General features: G+C 46.8%; 2 protein-coding genes across 15 annotated transcripts in view; one reads left to right on the top strand and one right to left on the bottom strand.

The window, feature by feature from the left end:
- Positions 1 to 720: 720 nt before the first annotated feature.
- Positions 721 to 6,813, bottom strand: LOC108500637. The gene is made up of 4 exons (XM_017821742.1): positions 6,790 to 6,813; positions 5,613 to 6,024; positions 3,319 to 3,415; positions 721 to 1,869 (listed from the first exon to the last, which is right to left on the bottom strand). The coding sequence occupies exons 1-4, from the start codon at positions 6,811 to 6,813 to the stop codon at positions 1,770 to 1,772; spliced, it is 633 nt and encodes a 210-aa protein (XP_017677231.1). The 3' UTR covers positions 721 to 1,769.
- CCDC88A (coiled-coil domain containing 88A) overlaps positions 6,285 to 17,903 on the top strand; it is a 63,542-nt gene continuing 51,923 nt past the window's right edge. For 7 of the 14 annotated variants that reach the window (XM_017821775.1, XM_017821779.1, XM_017821778.1 and 4 more), the window contains exons 1-2: positions 6,288 to 7,073; positions 7,205 to 7,305. In XM_017821775.1, the coding sequence (XP_017677264.1) occupies positions 7,011 to 7,073; positions 7,205 to 7,305 (164 nt within the window). In that variant the 5' untranslated portion in view covers positions 6,288 to 7,010. Of the gene's footprint in view, positions 7,074 to 7,204; positions 7,306 to 17,903 lie in introns of all 14 variants that reach the window. The other 7 variants (XM_017821771.1, XM_017821770.1, XM_017821769.1 and 4 more) reach the window with 4 other exon arrangements.

Here is a 17,903-nt window from a genome sequence, read left to right as displayed (position 1 = left end):
TTCCTTCTTCTTGTGGGCATAAGGAAGTCCATAACTAAGTAGACAAATGGAAACCTCAAACACAGAAATGTGCTGCATCCAGTTCATCATGTAGTGACCTTGGGAAGATCCCAAGTGCCATCTCCAGCTGGAGAGGAATGCCCTGTAATGAGCCACGCTCCCAGCAGAGGTTAATGCAGGGCTCTGGAAGTTAATAACTCCTCCTGAGCTCGGGGGCCTGGCTCTCATGGCAGCATCACCCAAGGTACTGGGGGCAGGTGACATGGAGCCTGAAAACGTGGGTGAGAGGAGGGAGGCACCAGCAAAGGACAAGGAGGCAGCTACCAGAGAAGTGGTGCTGGTTAAGCAAACTTAGGGTCACAGTAAAGCAGAACTGAGGCAGCTGGAGTTCAGAGGGGTACGGAATTCTTTCCCAGGGGTTACAAAACCTCTGGTGTTCTGTGAGGCTGAGCGGTGGGAGTGCCCCTCGCTAAAGGAAAGCCCCAGGGAAGGAACCCAGCTCCTTGTTTGTGTCTGTCCCTCAGGGCTCCGAGGTGCCACGGTGCTGCTGGTGGCACGGTGCTGCTGGTGCCACGCCGTGCCTCGCTTTGTGCACACACCCGGCCAGCTGTGCCTGCTGACAGCGAGCACCCCGGGCTGCACTCTGCTCCTCCTGCTGACAGCGAGCACCCCGGGCTGCACTCCGCTCCTCCTGCTGACAGCGAGCACCCCGGGCTGCACTCCGCTCTTCTGCACTCTGCTCCTCGGCAGAGGAAGTGCAGAGCTGCTCTGCCGTTCATCTCCCTGACCCAGTTCGTAGGAATCGCTGCTCGCACTGGCACGGCCTTGTTTGACAGAAGGCATGTCAGCAAGGGCTTGTGCTCAGTCTCACTCCACTGGCCACAACAGGAGTGAATACCAAAGCCATTGTCCTGGTAACTGCTGTTCTTGCTGTAGTGCTCAATGCTCGATTTTTTTTTTGGGGGGGGGGGAATCTATTTTCCTTGTACGCAGCAAATACCAAAGGGAAATTCCCAACCAACATTATTAGGCAGTCTTGTAGCTGGCAGCTGACAGCCAGAAACACAGCTGGACGTTTTATTGGCTGAACAGGAAGGAGATCTGAATTGCAACACTAAGTTCAAACGACTTTTCTTTGAAAGGCACTATTTCCCTGACACTCTCTTACAGCGAGTCTCATCCTATGGAAATATCTAGGAACAGCTATCCAATTTAAAAATCAAGGTAAGTACTTGGCCTATTTTTGATCCCATCAGCTGACCTGCCACAGTAACATCCTTCCTGCCACTCCGACTGCTTGAAAAGAAACAAAAAGCTGCAGGCACCTCCCTCCTCAGATGAATCCCGGTGTTAAATGTAATACTTTCACCGGCTCTTTCATGGTTTAAGAACTGTCCGTGTAGTCCTTCCAGGAAAGTGTGGATGTGTCAGGTGGGCATGGCTGGAAATGGTCACTGCCTGTTCCTGCAATGAGCATTCTGCCTGACAGGAATTCTGATGCCTGTGATGCAGAGAACTGCCCAGGATGGCACGTGCCCACACAGGGTATTTTGTCTTCTGCCTCTACACTTATTTCTTGCTACTTGGTACAATGGGACACAAACTGCAAAATGTCTGGGATCTGTAAAAAACCTTAAATGGACAATGCCAGCTTTCACCAAGCCCCCGCTGTTTTGTTCTTAATTTTCCCCTCCAAACACTCTCATTTTGAGGTTACTTACGGTTTTCTCAGAAAATTCCCTGAAGGTTGATGGGGGATTTTGGTCAGGTCAGAGCAGACGCTGCAGCAGGGAAGAAATCTTCAAGAATTGTTGTGGAATTTTCGGTTCTTTATTCACGTTAAAGAGGGATTTCCCCTTCTTTCCACTCCTGTGGAACAAGAAGTAACTTTTAGCCTGCTGTGTTTGTGGGACCTTTAGGAATTCCTAGCAATACTTAAAAAGGCTCAGCCCCTCAGTGCCTTTACTCTTCCCTTTCTTTCCCCATCTATTCCTATAGCCTTGCTTTGAGAGGGAGCAAACACAGGACAAGGAAGGTGACTCTCCTCGTCATCAGCTTGCAGTTTTCGCTAGACACTGTCCTCTCAAGTCAGCCCAGGATCAGAAAATTCAGGCTTTGACTGTGCTTTCATAACCCTGCTGTGGATCCCAAGCATCCACATTTGGTCTGTGTTTTTCCCCTTTTCTGATGTCTCATCAGGCAAAGGCCTATCAACACAGCAGGAAGCAAAACCAGCAGCAGCAGCGTCACCTCCTTTCTGGAGAGGAGAGGAAGAGAAAACCACTGTGTCTTGCAGCAGCTAAGAAGGGCAGGGTGCTGGTAATTTATTCCCCAAACAGTCCCTGGCTCCCTGAGGGCAGGGCTGACCAGAAATCTTTTGACCAACTCAGCCAAGGTAAGTGGGGCTGTGCAGTTACACCTGCCTGCCCTCTGCAGGTTTAAGGCATCGCTCGGTGTTCTCGTGGTTCTTTTTCAGATTTTATTTTGCAACAGCAGGCACAGGAAATGATGCCAGGAGCAAAACGAGTTCCCTGAGAAGATGAAGTAACCCTGTGATTTGCAGATCTGGGGGCTGGGCACAGATCATTGAACGTTTCCATGTCTTCTGTGTCGAGTCTTCGTGGAACCAAAGGAGGTGCAAGAGAAAGGAGCTGGGGATGCTTCACCTGTACAAGAACAAACACTGCTCTTCAAACAACAAGGGTAATCTCTAAATCCCTTTCCTCAGAAGGAGTAGGCTACACACTGTATTAACACTGACAGTTCTGTTCTAGAGAATGAGATGGGAAAGAGAAGTCCTGTTCTCTGTGTGTTTTTTCAAATTATAAAAAGGATAATTTTTTTAGTTCCAAAATACTCCCGAATATACATTCTTATAATAGTTAAAACCATTAAAATTTAATAATAATGTTTCTTCTCTGTTTCTGGGTCAGTTGTCAACTTCCTCAGCTGGTGCTGAATTGGAGTAACAAAGTTCTGGGATTAACCACTGTAAATGTAGTCATTAAACTTGCTTTTAGATGCCTTCCCAGGTAGAAAGTGCTAAAACAATGCAGCCAAATATATCACAAACTACAGGTTATAGTGGTGTTGCTCCATCACCTGAATTAGAGCTGTGACTTGTAAGTATTTCCTAGATCAGTGCTCCCGAGGACTCCCGACAGCCATGCCAAAAAATGGAAACCTTCCCTATTCGGCTTGGGATTAGAGGAACAACTCAAAAGACAAACATTTCAATGCATTCCGAGGGTTGTCCGTCAAAGAAGGATTCAGCCATCAAAGGCTGACACCTTCCTGTCCAGGGGTGAGTTGTCTCACCTCCCTGAGGTGGCTGCAGTCCAGTTCCTTCTGGCTCTGATGCCTCTGCAAACGTCAGCCCTGGCAGCGACTCGTCCTGGTCCAAGTCCGTGTGTCCCTGAAAATGAGGTAAATGCTCTTACGCTTGGTGGGACAGAGTGGAAATCACAGACACTTTGGGGCTTCTTCACAGGTTTTCAGGCCTCTTAGTCCTGAAAAAAAAACCCCAAACAAACCAAACCAAAACCGAAAATAAAACTCCTCAGAGTGTTTCTGGAGAGCTTTTCTGAAATTTTATCTTGTGCTGATGTTTCCGGTTCAAATAAGGAACCGTAAATCATCTGAGACCAAACAGATGACGAGGCATTTCATAAAGACATTATGCAGTATTTATCTCAAATAGCTTCTGCAGGAACAGTGCTTGACAGCCATGCAGGCCAACTGGAGGGTGAGGATGGGGGAGCAAAACCACCTGAAACTCTTTAATCCCATTTTTAACGTTATGGAATCTCAGTGCAAAACGTTTTCTCCGGGAGCCAGCTGGTGTTAGGAACACGTGACTACTACGTGGGCTATCAACCTCTTCCAGCCAGTCTCTAATTCCTAGAAATTGCTTTATGCCCAAGTCATTACTGCCTAATTAGAGCCCACAAGGGAAGTTCCATGGCACTGTGGGCACAATTGCATGTTTGGAGGCTCCTGCCAGACACAGGGACTGTAAGTGCTTGGTTGGTCAGGCTCGTACAAAAATGCTTTTGTAGCTGCCTCCAAGGGCTGGGAGTTTATTGGCAGTTATTTCACCCATGGATCACCAGGTTCTTATTCAGAACCAAGACTGCGGAGTTTTCCTTTGCCCTTCCTTATTTCTTTTGTTTTGAGTTCACTCAAAAGGTCTGGTTTTTGGGGGGGGGGAAAAGACCTGGTTATGGCTGAAAAAGTCTTAATTGTGAGAATCAAAACAGTCATGTAACTATGAAACACTGTTTTTAAAAAAATCCTTGGAATACAAATGACATCCTAATATTTCAAGGTCCGTACTTTATTTTTCTAATCTAATTTTAGACCTTCTTCATGGGAAAAAAGGTCACGATTGGAATTTTTTTTTCCCAGTCTTGGACCTTTAGGACAAATATTATATCCAGTATTTGGGTTAAGAAAAAACTAATCTGTTTAGGTGTTGCTTGATGTTTTTCAAAAGGACTTAATTTCAGTCATTTTTATTGGAATGTTTTGTGGGTTTGGTTTTGGGATTTTTTTGGTGTTTTTTTTTTCTTATTGTATGTGCAAAACTAAAGGTATTGGGGAAAAACGCTGCTGCAGTTTAATTTATACTACACAGAACCGAAGCTGGATTTAGTTGGAGATTTTTTGAGATGCTTTGTCAATAAACTATATAATGTATTAAGCAGATATGGCCCTGTGTGTTAATGCAGGATTGGAGATTGGAAGCACAAGTGGCAAGAAGTGGCTCAGGGAAGGGACAATGGCTCAGGCCAGCAAACTGCTTGTCATCCTCTGCTTCCCTGGGAAACCCATCCAGAAAGCTGGATTTTGCCTTAATGTGGGTGTCTGGATTTCACCTCCTGAGGGGGAAACCTGTCCTGATTCTGGATTCCACCCGCTGAGGGGAAAACCTGCCGAGTTTTTCCCCTCGCAGACACCTTTACTCGCAAAAAGGAGAATGGAAGAGCATCTCCCTCCTGCACCAAGTTCTCCCCCTCACAGGTACTTTTATTCCCTTAAGGGGAGTGGAAAAGCACCTCCTTCCTGCCCTTTTCCCCTCATGGGCACCTTTATTCTGCATGAAGGGAATGGAAAAACATCTCCCTCGTACACTGAGTATTTCCCTCACAGGCATCTTTATTCTCCTAAGAGGAGTGGAGAATCTCTCTCCCCTGCCAAGTTTCACCCTCACGGGCACCTTTATTCCCCAAGAAGGGAACGGAAGAGCATCTCCCTCCTGTGCTGAGTTTTCCCCCTCACAGGTACATTTCTTCCCCTAAGGGCAGTGGAAAAGCATCTCCTTCTCGCCCTTTTCCCCTCACAGCTACCTTTATTCCGCATGAGGGGAATGGAAGAGCATCTCCTTCCCTCGCTGACTTTTTCCTTCACAGGCACCTTTATTCCCCCAGAGACGAATGGAAGAGCATTTCCCTCCCTCCTGCACTTTTTCCCTCACAGGCACCTTTATTCTCCTGAGGGAAATGGGGAATATCCCTCCCGCGACGAGTTTTTCCCTCACAGGCACCTTTACTCCCCAAGAGGGGAATGGAAGAGCATTTCCCTCCCTCCCGCACTTTCCCCCTCGCAGGCACCTTTATTCTTCTGAGGGAGATGGAGAATATCCCTCCCGCGACGAGTTTTTTCCCTCACGGGCACCTTTATTCCCCAAGAGGGGAATGGAAGAGCATCGTCCCTGCGGGGCACGTTTATTCCCCGGGAGGTGGGCGGAGGAGCCTGCCGGTCTCTCTCCGCGGAGGCTCTGAGGGCTCGGGGCTCTGAGGGTTGGGGACACTCTGAGGGAGGGGGACACTCTGAGGGATGGGGACACTCTGAGGGTTGGGAACACTCTGAGGGTTCGGTCTCTCGTGGCTCTGAGGGCTCCGGGCTCTGCCCGCAGCCGCATCGTTCGCTCGCGCGCGCGCGTCCTGCAGCGGTTCCCCCCCGGCCCCGCCCCTCTCTAATCGCGCCGCCATCCCCGCGCGGCGGCGGCGGAGGGATACGCGGCTGCGGGCGGAGGGATCCACACGCTGGAGCCGCCCCGGGCAGGGAGAGCGGGCGGGAGGGAGGGGAGGAGGGAGGGGAGCGGGGCGAGGAGGGGGCGAGCGATGCGGCGCGGCCGCGCGGGCTGAGGCGAGGCAGCCCCGCTGCGGGCACGACGGCGGTGGGCGGCGGGGCTGGTGCCGCGGAGCGGCGGGAGAACAGCTGGGGAGGGGTCCGGGGGGCTCCGGCCGCGGCGAGGGGAGAGCGGAGCCTGAGGGGAGGCGGCCGGCGCGGGGGAAGGGCGAGGCTGCGGGGCCGGGCGGCGCGTGCCGGTCCTGCCGCGCTCCGGAGGCGCAGTTTAGTGGAAAAGGGAAGGGGGTAGAAAAGGGAAGCGGTTTAAAATAGCCCCCGGTCGCTCCGGGGGGTGGCTCCCGGTCCGTGCCGTGGCGGGGGGGCAGCGGGGCTCTGGTGCAGCCGCAGCCCGGGGGGCTTGGCCGTGAGAGGGGCGGGGGGCTCTGCCCTCGCTGCTCCCCTCGCCCGCCCGCCCTCGGGGCTTTTTTTGTGTGGGGAACGGGCAGGATGAGCTTGCGGAGTTTTGCTGGAATTTCTCCTTCCTTTCTGAGGCGCTGCCGCTGCTGAAGCAGATTTTCCCCTTCCTCTCTTTTTTTTTTTTTGTCTGATGCAGAATCCCAGTAGCTAGGCAGCCTCCCTCTTTTCTTTCCTCCCTTCCTTCCTTCCACCCCTCCGCTATGTAGGGAGGGACGGGCATCAATGGAAAGGCTGAAATACGCGTAGATGGACTTGCAGATGCATTTTTTCGTGAAAGAGGAGGATAAATCCCACTTGCCCCCGCGCTGACTTTTTTATTGCTGTTGCATCGCCTGGAAAAATGGGGTTCGCTCGCTCCTGCTGAATCCTCGGAGCATTCCAGAGAGTTGCTGCAGCGAAGGACTTCTCTAATTTTTTTTGCGTCGGAGGAGCTGCGTTGATGTTAACCGCTTTTTTGTAAAATGGAGAACGAGATCTTCACACCCCTTCTGGAGCAGTTCATGTCGAGCCCTCTTGTCACCTGGGTAAGCGTTCATTTTGCCTCCCCCCCGTTACTCGTTTTATTTGCTCATTGTTCGACGAGAAGTGCCTTGCGGCAAGAGAGCGAGGTGGAGTTAATGTCAGGGTGGTGGTGATGATGAGCATTATGTTTTAGGTTAAGACATTCGGACCGTTAGCCGGAGGAAATGGGACCAACCTGGAGGAATATGTGGCGCTGGTGGATGGAGTGTATCTGAACGAAGTCATGCTGCAAATGTGAGTGTGGGCAGGCGCTGCCTCGGGGTTATTTTTTTTTTTTTTTCCCGTTCTATTTCTCCTGTATTTTTGCTTCCTTGTGAAAAATCCTTTCCCTCCCTCCCCGTGTTGACCTTGGGGAAATTTTTCTTTTGTACGTGACACGGTCATGTGGTGAGTGAAGAGGAGGCTCGGGAGCCTGGCAGATCCTGTGCAATGTCCAAGGGATGTATTTGCAGGATGTATAGTGTGATGCAGGCTGAATCACGGCTGGAGAATTTACTGGAAAACGGGAGGACTGTAAATACTTTCCCAGATTTCCACTGAGAGGAGTAAGGATTCATTCTGCTGTTAAGTCCTGCTCATAACCAAAAATCTGAATAAATTTGCTTGGCTGATAAGATTCTAATCCATATCCTGGCTCACGTGACCTACAACTTGAGGCTGGCATGCGAGTCACACAGTGCTCACTGAGCAAATGGACTGGCCTTTAACTCCTTCCTCTTTATTTTCCACGCTTCCAAATCAGAGTGGATAGCAGCTGAGCTGATAGTTTGAGAGTACAGAGTATATTCTGGCTGCAAACCACAGAAGAACCGTTTTTATGTGGGTTTGTAAACCGTTCATTGGAAAACTCTGATTGTTAGAAGGATTTCCTGACAGTGGTTTTTTGTTGATCATCATTTTGACTGGAATGTTGCCCACTGCTGTAGTGCTGGAGAGTAACACTTCTGTCAGGTGTCTGGTGATAGACTCATAAAAGTGTTACTAGTGCAAAAATTTCTACATCCTTTTTGATATTTTAAGTCTTTACAGAGAAATAAGCCTTTTGTTTGTACAGGTATGGAAAACTAGGCTTGTGGCTGGAAACTGGGTACACCAGTGCATGAGCAGCTTGTGTTGGCAGCTGTTCCTCAGGAACACTGCTCAGGGATGGGCATCCTCTTAACTCTGTAGTTTTTTGCTCATATTTAGGACTTTAAAAGTTCGTGCAGTTGGTGTTCAGTTGGTATTCACATCTTTCTGCAACCACAGTTTTCTTCGACACCTACTTCTGCTCAACCAAAATTCCAAGTATTCACTTAAAATATTCCCTCTAATGCTGAGAAACATGGAAGACTTGGTGGAATTGAACTTCTTGGAAGAAAAACCCAAACAAACCCGAGTCCATTCTGGCGCATTATTTTTATTTTACAATTTATTTTTTTCCTTGGGCTACTTGTAAATTAAATATCTTATCAGCTACATCCATGCATTTAACACGTAGAGCTTCTACTTGGTAAGAAAGTTTGACTCAGGGAAGGCAAATTTAGCACTGGAACAAGGTGATTCTGAAGAATATAGTCCTGGAGTTAAACTTTATTGGTAATTTTTTTAACAGTGAGCATAAATTGATACCTGGCACACGCTTGTAAAGTGGAAAGCTGTTGGGAAGGAACATTCCTGTGCCTAAGGCACCGTGTGTTGAGTTTGGCTTTGACTTTGTGCATCTTTGACCCCATGCCATGATTGCTGGAGTTTACTCAGGAGGTGCTGGGTGTGTAGGTATAAAAAACCCACACACTGGAGATGTAAATTGAAAAGAGTTTGTTAAGTCAGAACAGTTAAAAACTACCTGAAACTAGAGGTGAACGTAAAAGGATCGGCGTACAAATAAAATTAATTTTAGAAATATGCATCCGCACTGGAAGGTGTGTTTTACTTTAAATACATTATTTGGGAGGTTGAGGTTGGTTACTGCTTAGAATTGCCTTTCATGACTGTGTTCATATTTTGGGAAGGTTCAGTTTGTTTTGGGTTTTGTGCCAGGACTGAAAGAGGGGAAAAACTGTTTCATGTTTTTCAGACTGATTCTGTCAGCGGTGAAGTCACTGTGGAAAGCTGTGTTCACCTCCAGTCCTGTTCACCTTGAATATCCACTTATTAAGCACACATCTTCCTTTGCAAAGAGGCAGCCCCAACTAATCACCAAGAGAACTTATTTCCAGTGTTTGCCATTTTTATTTCTTTTATTTTCCTTTCATTCTTAGCTACCACGTGTTGAGGAAATGTGGCAGAAAAGTTTGTGTCACGTGACTTCAAAAGAGAGGTGTTTTTCGTCAGAATGTTGGGATTGGAGGTTTTGTTGTTGTTTGGTTGGTTTGGTTTGGGGTTTTCTTTTTTAAAGCTCTCAGTGACTTCCCACGAGAACAAGCTCTGTGGTAAGGAGCTCTGGCAGTGGAGGCTGTCAGAGGTGCTGTGCTCCTTCTCCCCATATACTTTAATACTTACCTGTGTTCTTGCCAAATGTTGGAAAACCAAATTCTGTGACCCTAAAAGTGAGCGTTTAATATTGGATTAGGCATGGTTTGCAAACAGTGGCACAGTCAAAAAAAAAAAAGTGGCTTTGTTAGTTAGGGAAGGTTTTTAATTCGGTCAGAAAAGAGTTAATCCTGCCCTCCATCAGCTACCAGTGAGAGTTTGTCAGGACAGGATTTGTTTCTCCTTGTGCTTGTCTGGATCAACTTTATTTCCCACAATTGTAATGATTCAGAGGAAATAGGTGTGAGCACTGGAATAGTTGCAGGATGCTGATGGGACCGAGACTGTAGGGTCTGTCAGCACTGAGTTTATCAGTACCTCGTGCATGAGAGGGGAAAATTCATTGCATTCCTTGTCTGTCTTTCGACTTTGGCTTTTTGGACACTTCTGAACATGTGAAAATTGCACAGATTCCATTCGGTGTCCAGTTACATCTGAAGAGCTCTTCCTTTGTTGGAGATGCTACAGGCTCGTTTAATTATTGCCTTTTTTTAATTTTGTTTTTAATTAAGGAGAGTCCCAGCGTTACAATATTAGCTCCCGACTTGAGAGAATGCCTCTAATTTCCTGTTTAAATTTAGGCCCAGTTCTTCAAAAGTGTTGGGTTACCTACCTTCTGCTGGGATCAGTCAGTATCTGATACTTGGGCATAGAGACCCATCTGTCCTTCTAAATCTGAGCCTTTATCTTTGTGTTCTTTGGTACAAAAAGGGGGTCATGCTGCCTGCAAATCAATCAGAGCCCAGAGATCACTGCAGGGCTGCTCTGCCAGGGCAGGGAGGGGGGGGACACACGCCAGGAACCCTTCATACCTTCAACTGCACCTCTATATCACGATCCTTCTGACATGGGAAAGTGAAAATCTGTTGTGTGTAGTGCTGACATCAGTGAACCACTGCCATTCAGTGGATTAGTCACCTGTTGCACATCTCTGCACAATTGCAGTAAAATAATACTTGCTTGTCCCAGAGGTACTTTTCCAGCACCTGACTGGCATCACCTCAGGGGCTTTTTATAGTCTGAGCATTGTGCTGTTTGTGTTCCTCTGATCCAAAAACATCAAGGTAACTTTACAGAAACACTCGTTTTCTGAGTGCTGTTTAATTCACATTTTTGATAGGTTCCTGTTCTCTGATATTTAACTGAATTCCAACAGGATTGTGTAAGAAATGCTGGGAGTCTTGTAGTGTGAGCTGTGGTTCCCAGACTGACAAGGGTCTTGCTAGTTCCTTTGAATAAAAACAGACAGCTGCAAGTAGTTACAAGATTGGGGCTTTCATTACATTTACCACCACCATTAATATTTGGTCAAGCAACAAAGACTTAAAACTGTATTTTACTTTTTTTTGTTTTATTTTACTATGCTTTGCAGTTGTGGAAAGAAATCTGGTTTAAAGGAACTCTTGGACACAGACTGTGTGCAGGGTTGGTAACGTGCAGACCCAAACTCTGAATTAATTTAATCCACTGTCTGGAAAACCTGGCTGCTTGCACCCCAGTGTGCCATTTATAACTTTGCTCTTAATTTAATCTATTAACCAGGACTTTCCGTATCAGTTGCTGCATCCAGACATGCTGAAAGCCGCTTCAAAGGGCGAAATATTTTATCCTCCTCCTGTTTTTTTTCCCCTTTTGCTATTCTCCCACTGCTTTTCCCTGGCTGGATTCGCTTGCAGGCCTTTCCCACCCCTCAGATTTTCCAGGTGGACGGGCCGAGTGTTTCCTTGCCCGGCTCTGGCGGTGTGTGCCCAGAATGTGGACTGCTGCCCTGGCTGCTCTTCTGAGCTCTCAGTCTTCACTTGTGAGCTTTTTTCCAAGCACTGGAGCCTGCCAGCCCATACTTCTGGCTTGCCTATATCTTTCCCTGAAAGCTGGACTCGGTCTCCGGTGCAGCAGCCAGCTGCCTGCTCTGGGAAAGGGAGCAGGAACAGCCACTCCGCTCCAATTAACTCCTTCTTGGGAACACCAAGCAGCAAGAGGCAGGTTCTGGCTGGGTGGGGAAATAGGGAAAAGAGGGAAATGAAACCGGTGACTTTGGCTGTAGGAGCATCTACTTTAGGAAGAAGGTCAAATATTATGAAGTCTGCACCTTTCTCACTTTGTTGTAGCAAGTGTATTTGATTCCCACTTCTCAGACGTGCTCTGTCGGGTTTCTACAGGTGCAAGGTACATCTCCCTCTCAAAATTTGGAGCTGTTGATCTCTTCTGCAGCAGCAGCAGGTCCTAGATTTTTCTTCAGGAAAGATGGATTTCTAACAGTAATTTTTCTTCTGTAAATGGTCCAGCACAATGGGCAGCGTGGTCAGGACTGTTGGGATTAAAACCTTTTGATTGCAGAAAAGGAAAACATCATCATCATCATCATGGAGCATCTGCCTTCAGTGAGCTCTGAACTGGGCAGATGAGGGGCATGTGGGCTGGTATCTGCACTGCTGAGGGGCTTGGTAGGAAAAGGGAAGAAAGTGTGGGTTGAACATGGAATGTTTGAAGTGTCTGATCTTGGCTTATGTTTCACTCGGGGTTTTTAATGCACGTGTACCCTTTTCCACAGTTGATGTCCCCTTTCCTTCCTCCTGGCTGCTCTGACTTATTGCTGAGCAGCAGACTCTTCTGTGCTTTGCTCTTGTTCCTTGCAGAATTTTGAAGATTAGGAATTAAATCATCTAATCTTCCTCTACATGTATGCATCCACTTCTTTTCTCTCTTCTTCATGTGCTGTCTTGATTATCTGTCTTTGTCTCCTTATTTCTTTTGGTAGTGTACCACTTATCCCACCCTTAGTCTGGGCTGCTTGCTGGGGCCAGGGAATAAAGGCTGGACTAAAAACCATTTTTAATACATACAGAGGTGGTTTTTTGGGTCTGTCTACCTGTTTCATGACTAACCATCTCAGATCTGAAAATAACTTGTTTCAGCATTGAAAACATTCTGGTGAGGAAATAACATATATTCACTGTGGCTTTTGTAATGTCATTTTCAGAGGATTTTGCATTGGACTTACCTCTGTCTGCTGTTCCAAAGCACTCCATGAAAATCATGGCAGCAGTAAAATCCAGAGTTTTAGGTGAGCTGCAGATCCCTTTCCTGGGGCACTACTTCAGGTTTCCTGGCTGGTCTGGAGGTCTCTACACCACAAACCTTGGCAAAATACTGCTGTGCTCTGATTTGTCCTTTAAAACTTACCCATGTTAACTGACAAATTGGTTGCTAAATCAAGCACATCATATCCTTTGCCAAATTTGACAAGCTTGCTTCTAGATTTTCCTCATTTGTTTCCTCTGCTAAGAAGGGAATTGGAAGGTTTGTGTTCTTTCATATATCATCATGTTCATCTTATTTTTGGTTCCTCTAAACTGAATACCAGTTTGTTTCCTTGTCTTCCCCACTGCACCACTTTTCCCCATGTAGTAATTATTTAGGGATCAAGGCATTTTTTTTTGGAACTGCTGGTTTGTTAGAGCACATGACCTCGGTGGTCAGAGATTATTTGGGAATAACTGCGTGAGCCTGTTTGTGGGTTTGCTTTGTTTGGGAGTCCAGGATTTATCCTGAGGATGCTCCAGAGGCAGTTGTTGTTGAGCAGCGTTTACAAAATGCCTCCCTCTGGTTTCATGGGATTAATTGATGCCAAGGCATTGAATGGAAGCAAAGCTGCTGCTTGACCCAAGTGAAAATTACCTTCTGTTACACTTATACACTGGGAAATGGTAAGGGGTGAACTCATAAATGATGTGTGCCATATTCCTGGCCACTGAGTGAATCCTGGAATGTGTTGCTCCCAAATTTGCTTCCTTTCCTGCAGTGATATGAGATAAAAACACTTAGGTTTATTGCAGAATTCTGTCTTGGTTTAAGCTTCAGGGAGATATTTGCTCCAGTTTTTCTTTGTGTGGTATCTTTGTTTTTCTTAAATAAGCCCTTGAGCGAGGAGTGTCTGGTGTAATTTCCTGGTAGCTTGGGAATACACTTGCTGTGTGTTTAGTGCTGTGTGTGCTGGACAAAACCAGCCTACAGATAGTACTTGATGTGTCAGAGAAGGGAGACAAATGTCACACTGTCACTGGGCTGAAAACTGGTATGGCCAAAGGTGAATATGTGTATTTTAGTGTTATTATTTTACTCCTAGAAGGTTTATTTCCCTTTGTGAGAAAGGGAAATGCTAAAGTAATAGTGCTCCAACCAGAAGCGTTCAGTGGAAGTCATTGTGGTGCTATTTTTACAGCTAAAGATCTTTTTCGTCACAACAACTGCAATATTTGGGTGGCTCTGGTGTCATTTCACGTGGCTGGTCGCACATTGTTTCCTGTGGGTTTAATGCTCCGGGTGCTGAGATGTTTGACCTGTGGTCAGGCTGCTTTGACTCTGAAGTGCTCGTTTGTTTCGAGAATTTACAGCTCCAGCAAAGCTCCAAGTCAAAAGGAAAAATGAGGGAACGTTTTTCCAAGTCTTCCCAAGGAGGAATTGGTCTTGGTAGTGCTGTGATTATCAAAGAAAGCAAAGTGCATGGTGCTGTGGTGCTGGAAGTTTGGTGGGGCAGAAGAAAAAAAACTTATACATACAAACTACTCCAAGGAGGTTTTTTCAGCCTTACATAAAGAAGACTGCATAAGCGTGTATTGTTTTAAAATCCTACGTAGCAATTTCCCCCTGTATTCATATTTTAAGTGTCTTAGAAAGCGTGTTAGCTCCACAAATGCCATTTGCTCGGGGCAATAAGTGTTTATTGTCTTCTCCTCTGTGCTGCTCGCTGCTTCCTGTCAGCGATGACAACTTGCTGGCCCCGTTCTGCCGCTTTTATAACTGTTCCTGATGTTCCTTCCCGAGGGATACCTGCGTGTTCGCACGATGTCGTTCCCAGGGCAGGTTGTAGAAGCACTTTGTGCCGTCAGTGCCCTGTGATGTTGTCGTGCCGCACCTTGGGATGCCGAGCTGGGAGCGCCGAGCGCCGCCAAGTTAATCTGGTTGTTGTCACAGGATCGTTGTGGGTGTCGATGTTTGCGCTGTTTCAGTGCTCGGGTGCTTTGAGGTGTTAATCGCCAAGTCGAGGAGTTTTCAGTTGCTCTGTTAATTAGTACTGCGCTGAATGGATCTTCAAGTTTGAACTCCTTTCAGAAGTAAAGAGCTGACCCCGAGAGGGAAAGTAACATCAGGGCTTGAAGCAGAAGTCAAACCTTCGGTATTGCTGATCCTCAGGAGTTTGTTTCTGTGCCGTGTCCATCCCTGACCTTTGTAGCCTGTACACTCCTGCATCCTGGGCACCTTTTGGCTTTAGTTTAATTTGGAAAGTGGTGTAGAGCAAGTCCTGCAGCATTTCCACTCTCCCTTTTCAAACCGTAGTTCATACTAGTTAGAAAAGCCCTCAAAAACTGACCAAGCAAACCAAGAAGATACTCAGTTGTTGAAGTGTGTTTGTCAGCCTTTCTGCTTCTCGTGCATTTCCTCAAAAAAAGGATTTGTTTGTTCATGTTTCTTCTAGAATTCTCAAGGTTTTAATACCTAGGTGTGTTTATTTTGAGTGGCAGCATTAAGTGTTCTGGGATGCTTTGAATCCCATGGGTTTTCCTTCCCACAAAAAACACTTTTTACTTTGATGGAGGCCAATTCACCTTTTGCAAGTTCCACGTTGTCATTGATTGTCGTGGGGAGCTCACCCAGGTTACTCAGAGACTCACTGGGTTCAATTTTTGGCAATTTTTGATTTTTTTTCACCTTTTAGTGTGATAGGAAAAGAGTAGTCAAGGTGAAACAGTAGTAATAAAGTCATTTCATACTAGCGATGCTAAAAACGGAGGTTGCTCTCTAAACTTGGAACTTAGAGATTTTCAGGGGGTGTTAATTCAGTGTGTGGTTAGTCAGTGACAGGTGAACTCTCTTCTTTCCTCACACATTTTGCTCACCTGCACCTTATTGCTGTTAAGGAACAGAGACAGGACGAAAAATAAATCTGGGCTGTTCTGGGCTCTGTTGTTTTGGTTTTTTTAAAACCCCGGGAGGGAGAAATCAAAGCTCGGTCAGCAGCCTCCTGAACACTCTGTGATTTCGTGTGGCTGTTCGTGTGTTCCCACGTGAGGGGCTGTCCCTTGGTGCTGCCGTGACCCTCCCGTGGGGTCCCCCGCAGGTCAGGGCAGCCCTGGGGTGCTGTGCTGGGCAAGGGGGGCACGGGGTTAGTGGGCGGGACAGCAGCCCTCGGAGCACACGTGAACCGGGAGTAATTAGGCAGCTCCTGTGCTGGCAGTGCCGGCGCGATTGCTCGGGCACCGGGCAGCGCTCCGGGAGCGGGTCAGCCCGGTCAGATGCCGGGAGCAGGGAAGCTCCACATATGCCCGGGATCCACTCACATGCCCTTGGCACGGCTCCCTGTGATCCCCACCAGCCGGTCCATTTGTTTTAGGCCAGTTGGTCGGGGTGGTTTTTGTTGGTGTTTTGTTTTTTTTTTGAAAGTAGGCATTGGGCTGCAGCCTCCTAATAGCTTATGATGCTGGACATAATCCTGGGAAGTGGGGTTTTGTGCAGGGGCCAAAAGACTCTGGATGTTAGACCTACTTCCTAAAGCTCACGTTATCACGAGGCAAAAAACGTTTGATGCAGCTTTGAACTTCTGGCTCTCAATCTTTGCTAAGTGCAGAGCTAGAAAAGGGTCCTTAAACTGAATTTTAATACCTTGTTTTGTGGCAAAGGGTATCTCAGTGTTTGGAATGGTTCTCCAGGGCTTTGAGCAGATGTCTGCAGGGATACATGACCAATTTAACTGTGCACTGCCTGGTGCTTGGGCAGGATTGTCTCAACATGTTTGCACGTTCCAAGTTAGGGTCAGAGCATCCTTTTCCTGGGTCCAGTGTAAGTGCACAAAGATCCAGTGGCTAAGCAGGGTTGAGGAGTGAAGCCTTGAGCATCTCTGGAGTGTAACATCCCTTGTGTGTTCAGCACATCGGGTGTGCCTGGGGCAATATCTGCGGGCATTGTGTCCAGTGTCATCCACACCCCGCGGCCTCAGGGCTGGCACAGTCTTGCCTGGTGCTCTGCAAGAGGGAGGAGGAGGATTTTATTGCCTCTGTTTTTCAGATGAACACGTGCTGAGTTAGTTCTCTGCAGGGTCAGCAGCGGGCAGTCTGTGTGAGGAATTGTTCTGTAGGAAAGGTGGATGCAGGAGGAGTTTGAAGGGTGGCATCTTGTCCCAGCCTTTCTAGAACGTGTGTGATACTGGTTATATGGTAAATTCAGGATCTGCCCCATTCCTTAGCACTGTCCCAAAGTGATGATTTTTCCATGGATCAGACAATCAGCTGGTGAAGCCCAGTGCTCCTTTAGTCCCACCTGCTTCTGATAACTTCACTGCCTCAATGTACCACTTACTGTGGTGTTGCTTCAAATGTCTAAGCAATTAAATATTATCAGTTATTCTCCCTCGAAGACACCAGTTTTATTTTGACTTTGTACTGCTTTGTCAGTAAAAGGACACTGCTCTATTAAATCTCTTTGTAAAACACATTTTGTGCACGCTTATTGTTTCCTTGCCAATAGTAATATTGAAAGGCTGCTTTATTACTTGAAATCTATCAAAAAATTCTGTTATTACTGAAATATTTGGAAGATAGCAAGAGTGAGCCTCAGCATTGTTGTTAAAAGGACTTTGCAAGAAATTTAACTTTAGTGAGCGAGCAACATTTACTTGTGCAAGTGAGTGCTGTGCTGCTGGATGCTGAACCACAGGCTACCAGTCAATATTTATTACTCTTTGAGATGTTCACTTGCACAGAATTTTTTCCCAAGTGCTGTTGCAGCATTTCACTGCACTTTACCCAGATAGATCCAAACAATGGAATATTTAAAATTAGGGTGCGTTGCGATACCAGACTTAATCATTAAGTACCATCAAGGAACAGATGGCAGGAGGGGACACAACTGGTTTGCAGTCTGCACAGATTTAAGCATGAAGCCATTAAGCTATCACATTCCCATTTCTGATAGATTTTGGTCAATGAAAAACGAAAGGCACATAATCCCTGATTATTTGGAGTCTCAATCCGCGATCCATGACACTGGTAGTATTTCCAAATCACCCAGGTTCCCCCTGCAATGAGGAGTTTTTAAAACTAATGCATCACTGGGAGGGGATACTCCTGCTTTTGCTGCCACTGAAATTAATGTCTCTTGTCAGAAGTAGGTTGCTCTTAAATGTAAAATTGCTGAAGGGGATCTTTCACCGCTCTGCTTCCTATCGACTTGTGCACAGATTTGCCCTATTTTGCTGGGCTGTTTGCCACTGAAGCAGTTGAGCATCTCCACCTCAGAAAAACGAGCAGATCATGGCCTTAAAA

The sequence above is a fragment of the Lepidothrix coronata genome, unplaced genomic scaffold, assembly GCF_001604755.1.
Source record: "Lepidothrix coronata isolate B3197 unplaced genomic scaffold, Lepidothrix_coronata-1.0 Scaffold92, whole genome shotgun sequence".
Taxonomy (NCBI): domain Eukaryota; kingdom Metazoa; phylum Chordata; class Aves; order Passeriformes; family Pipridae; genus Lepidothrix; species Lepidothrix coronata.
This window is presented reverse-complemented; position numbering and strand designations above follow the sequence as displayed.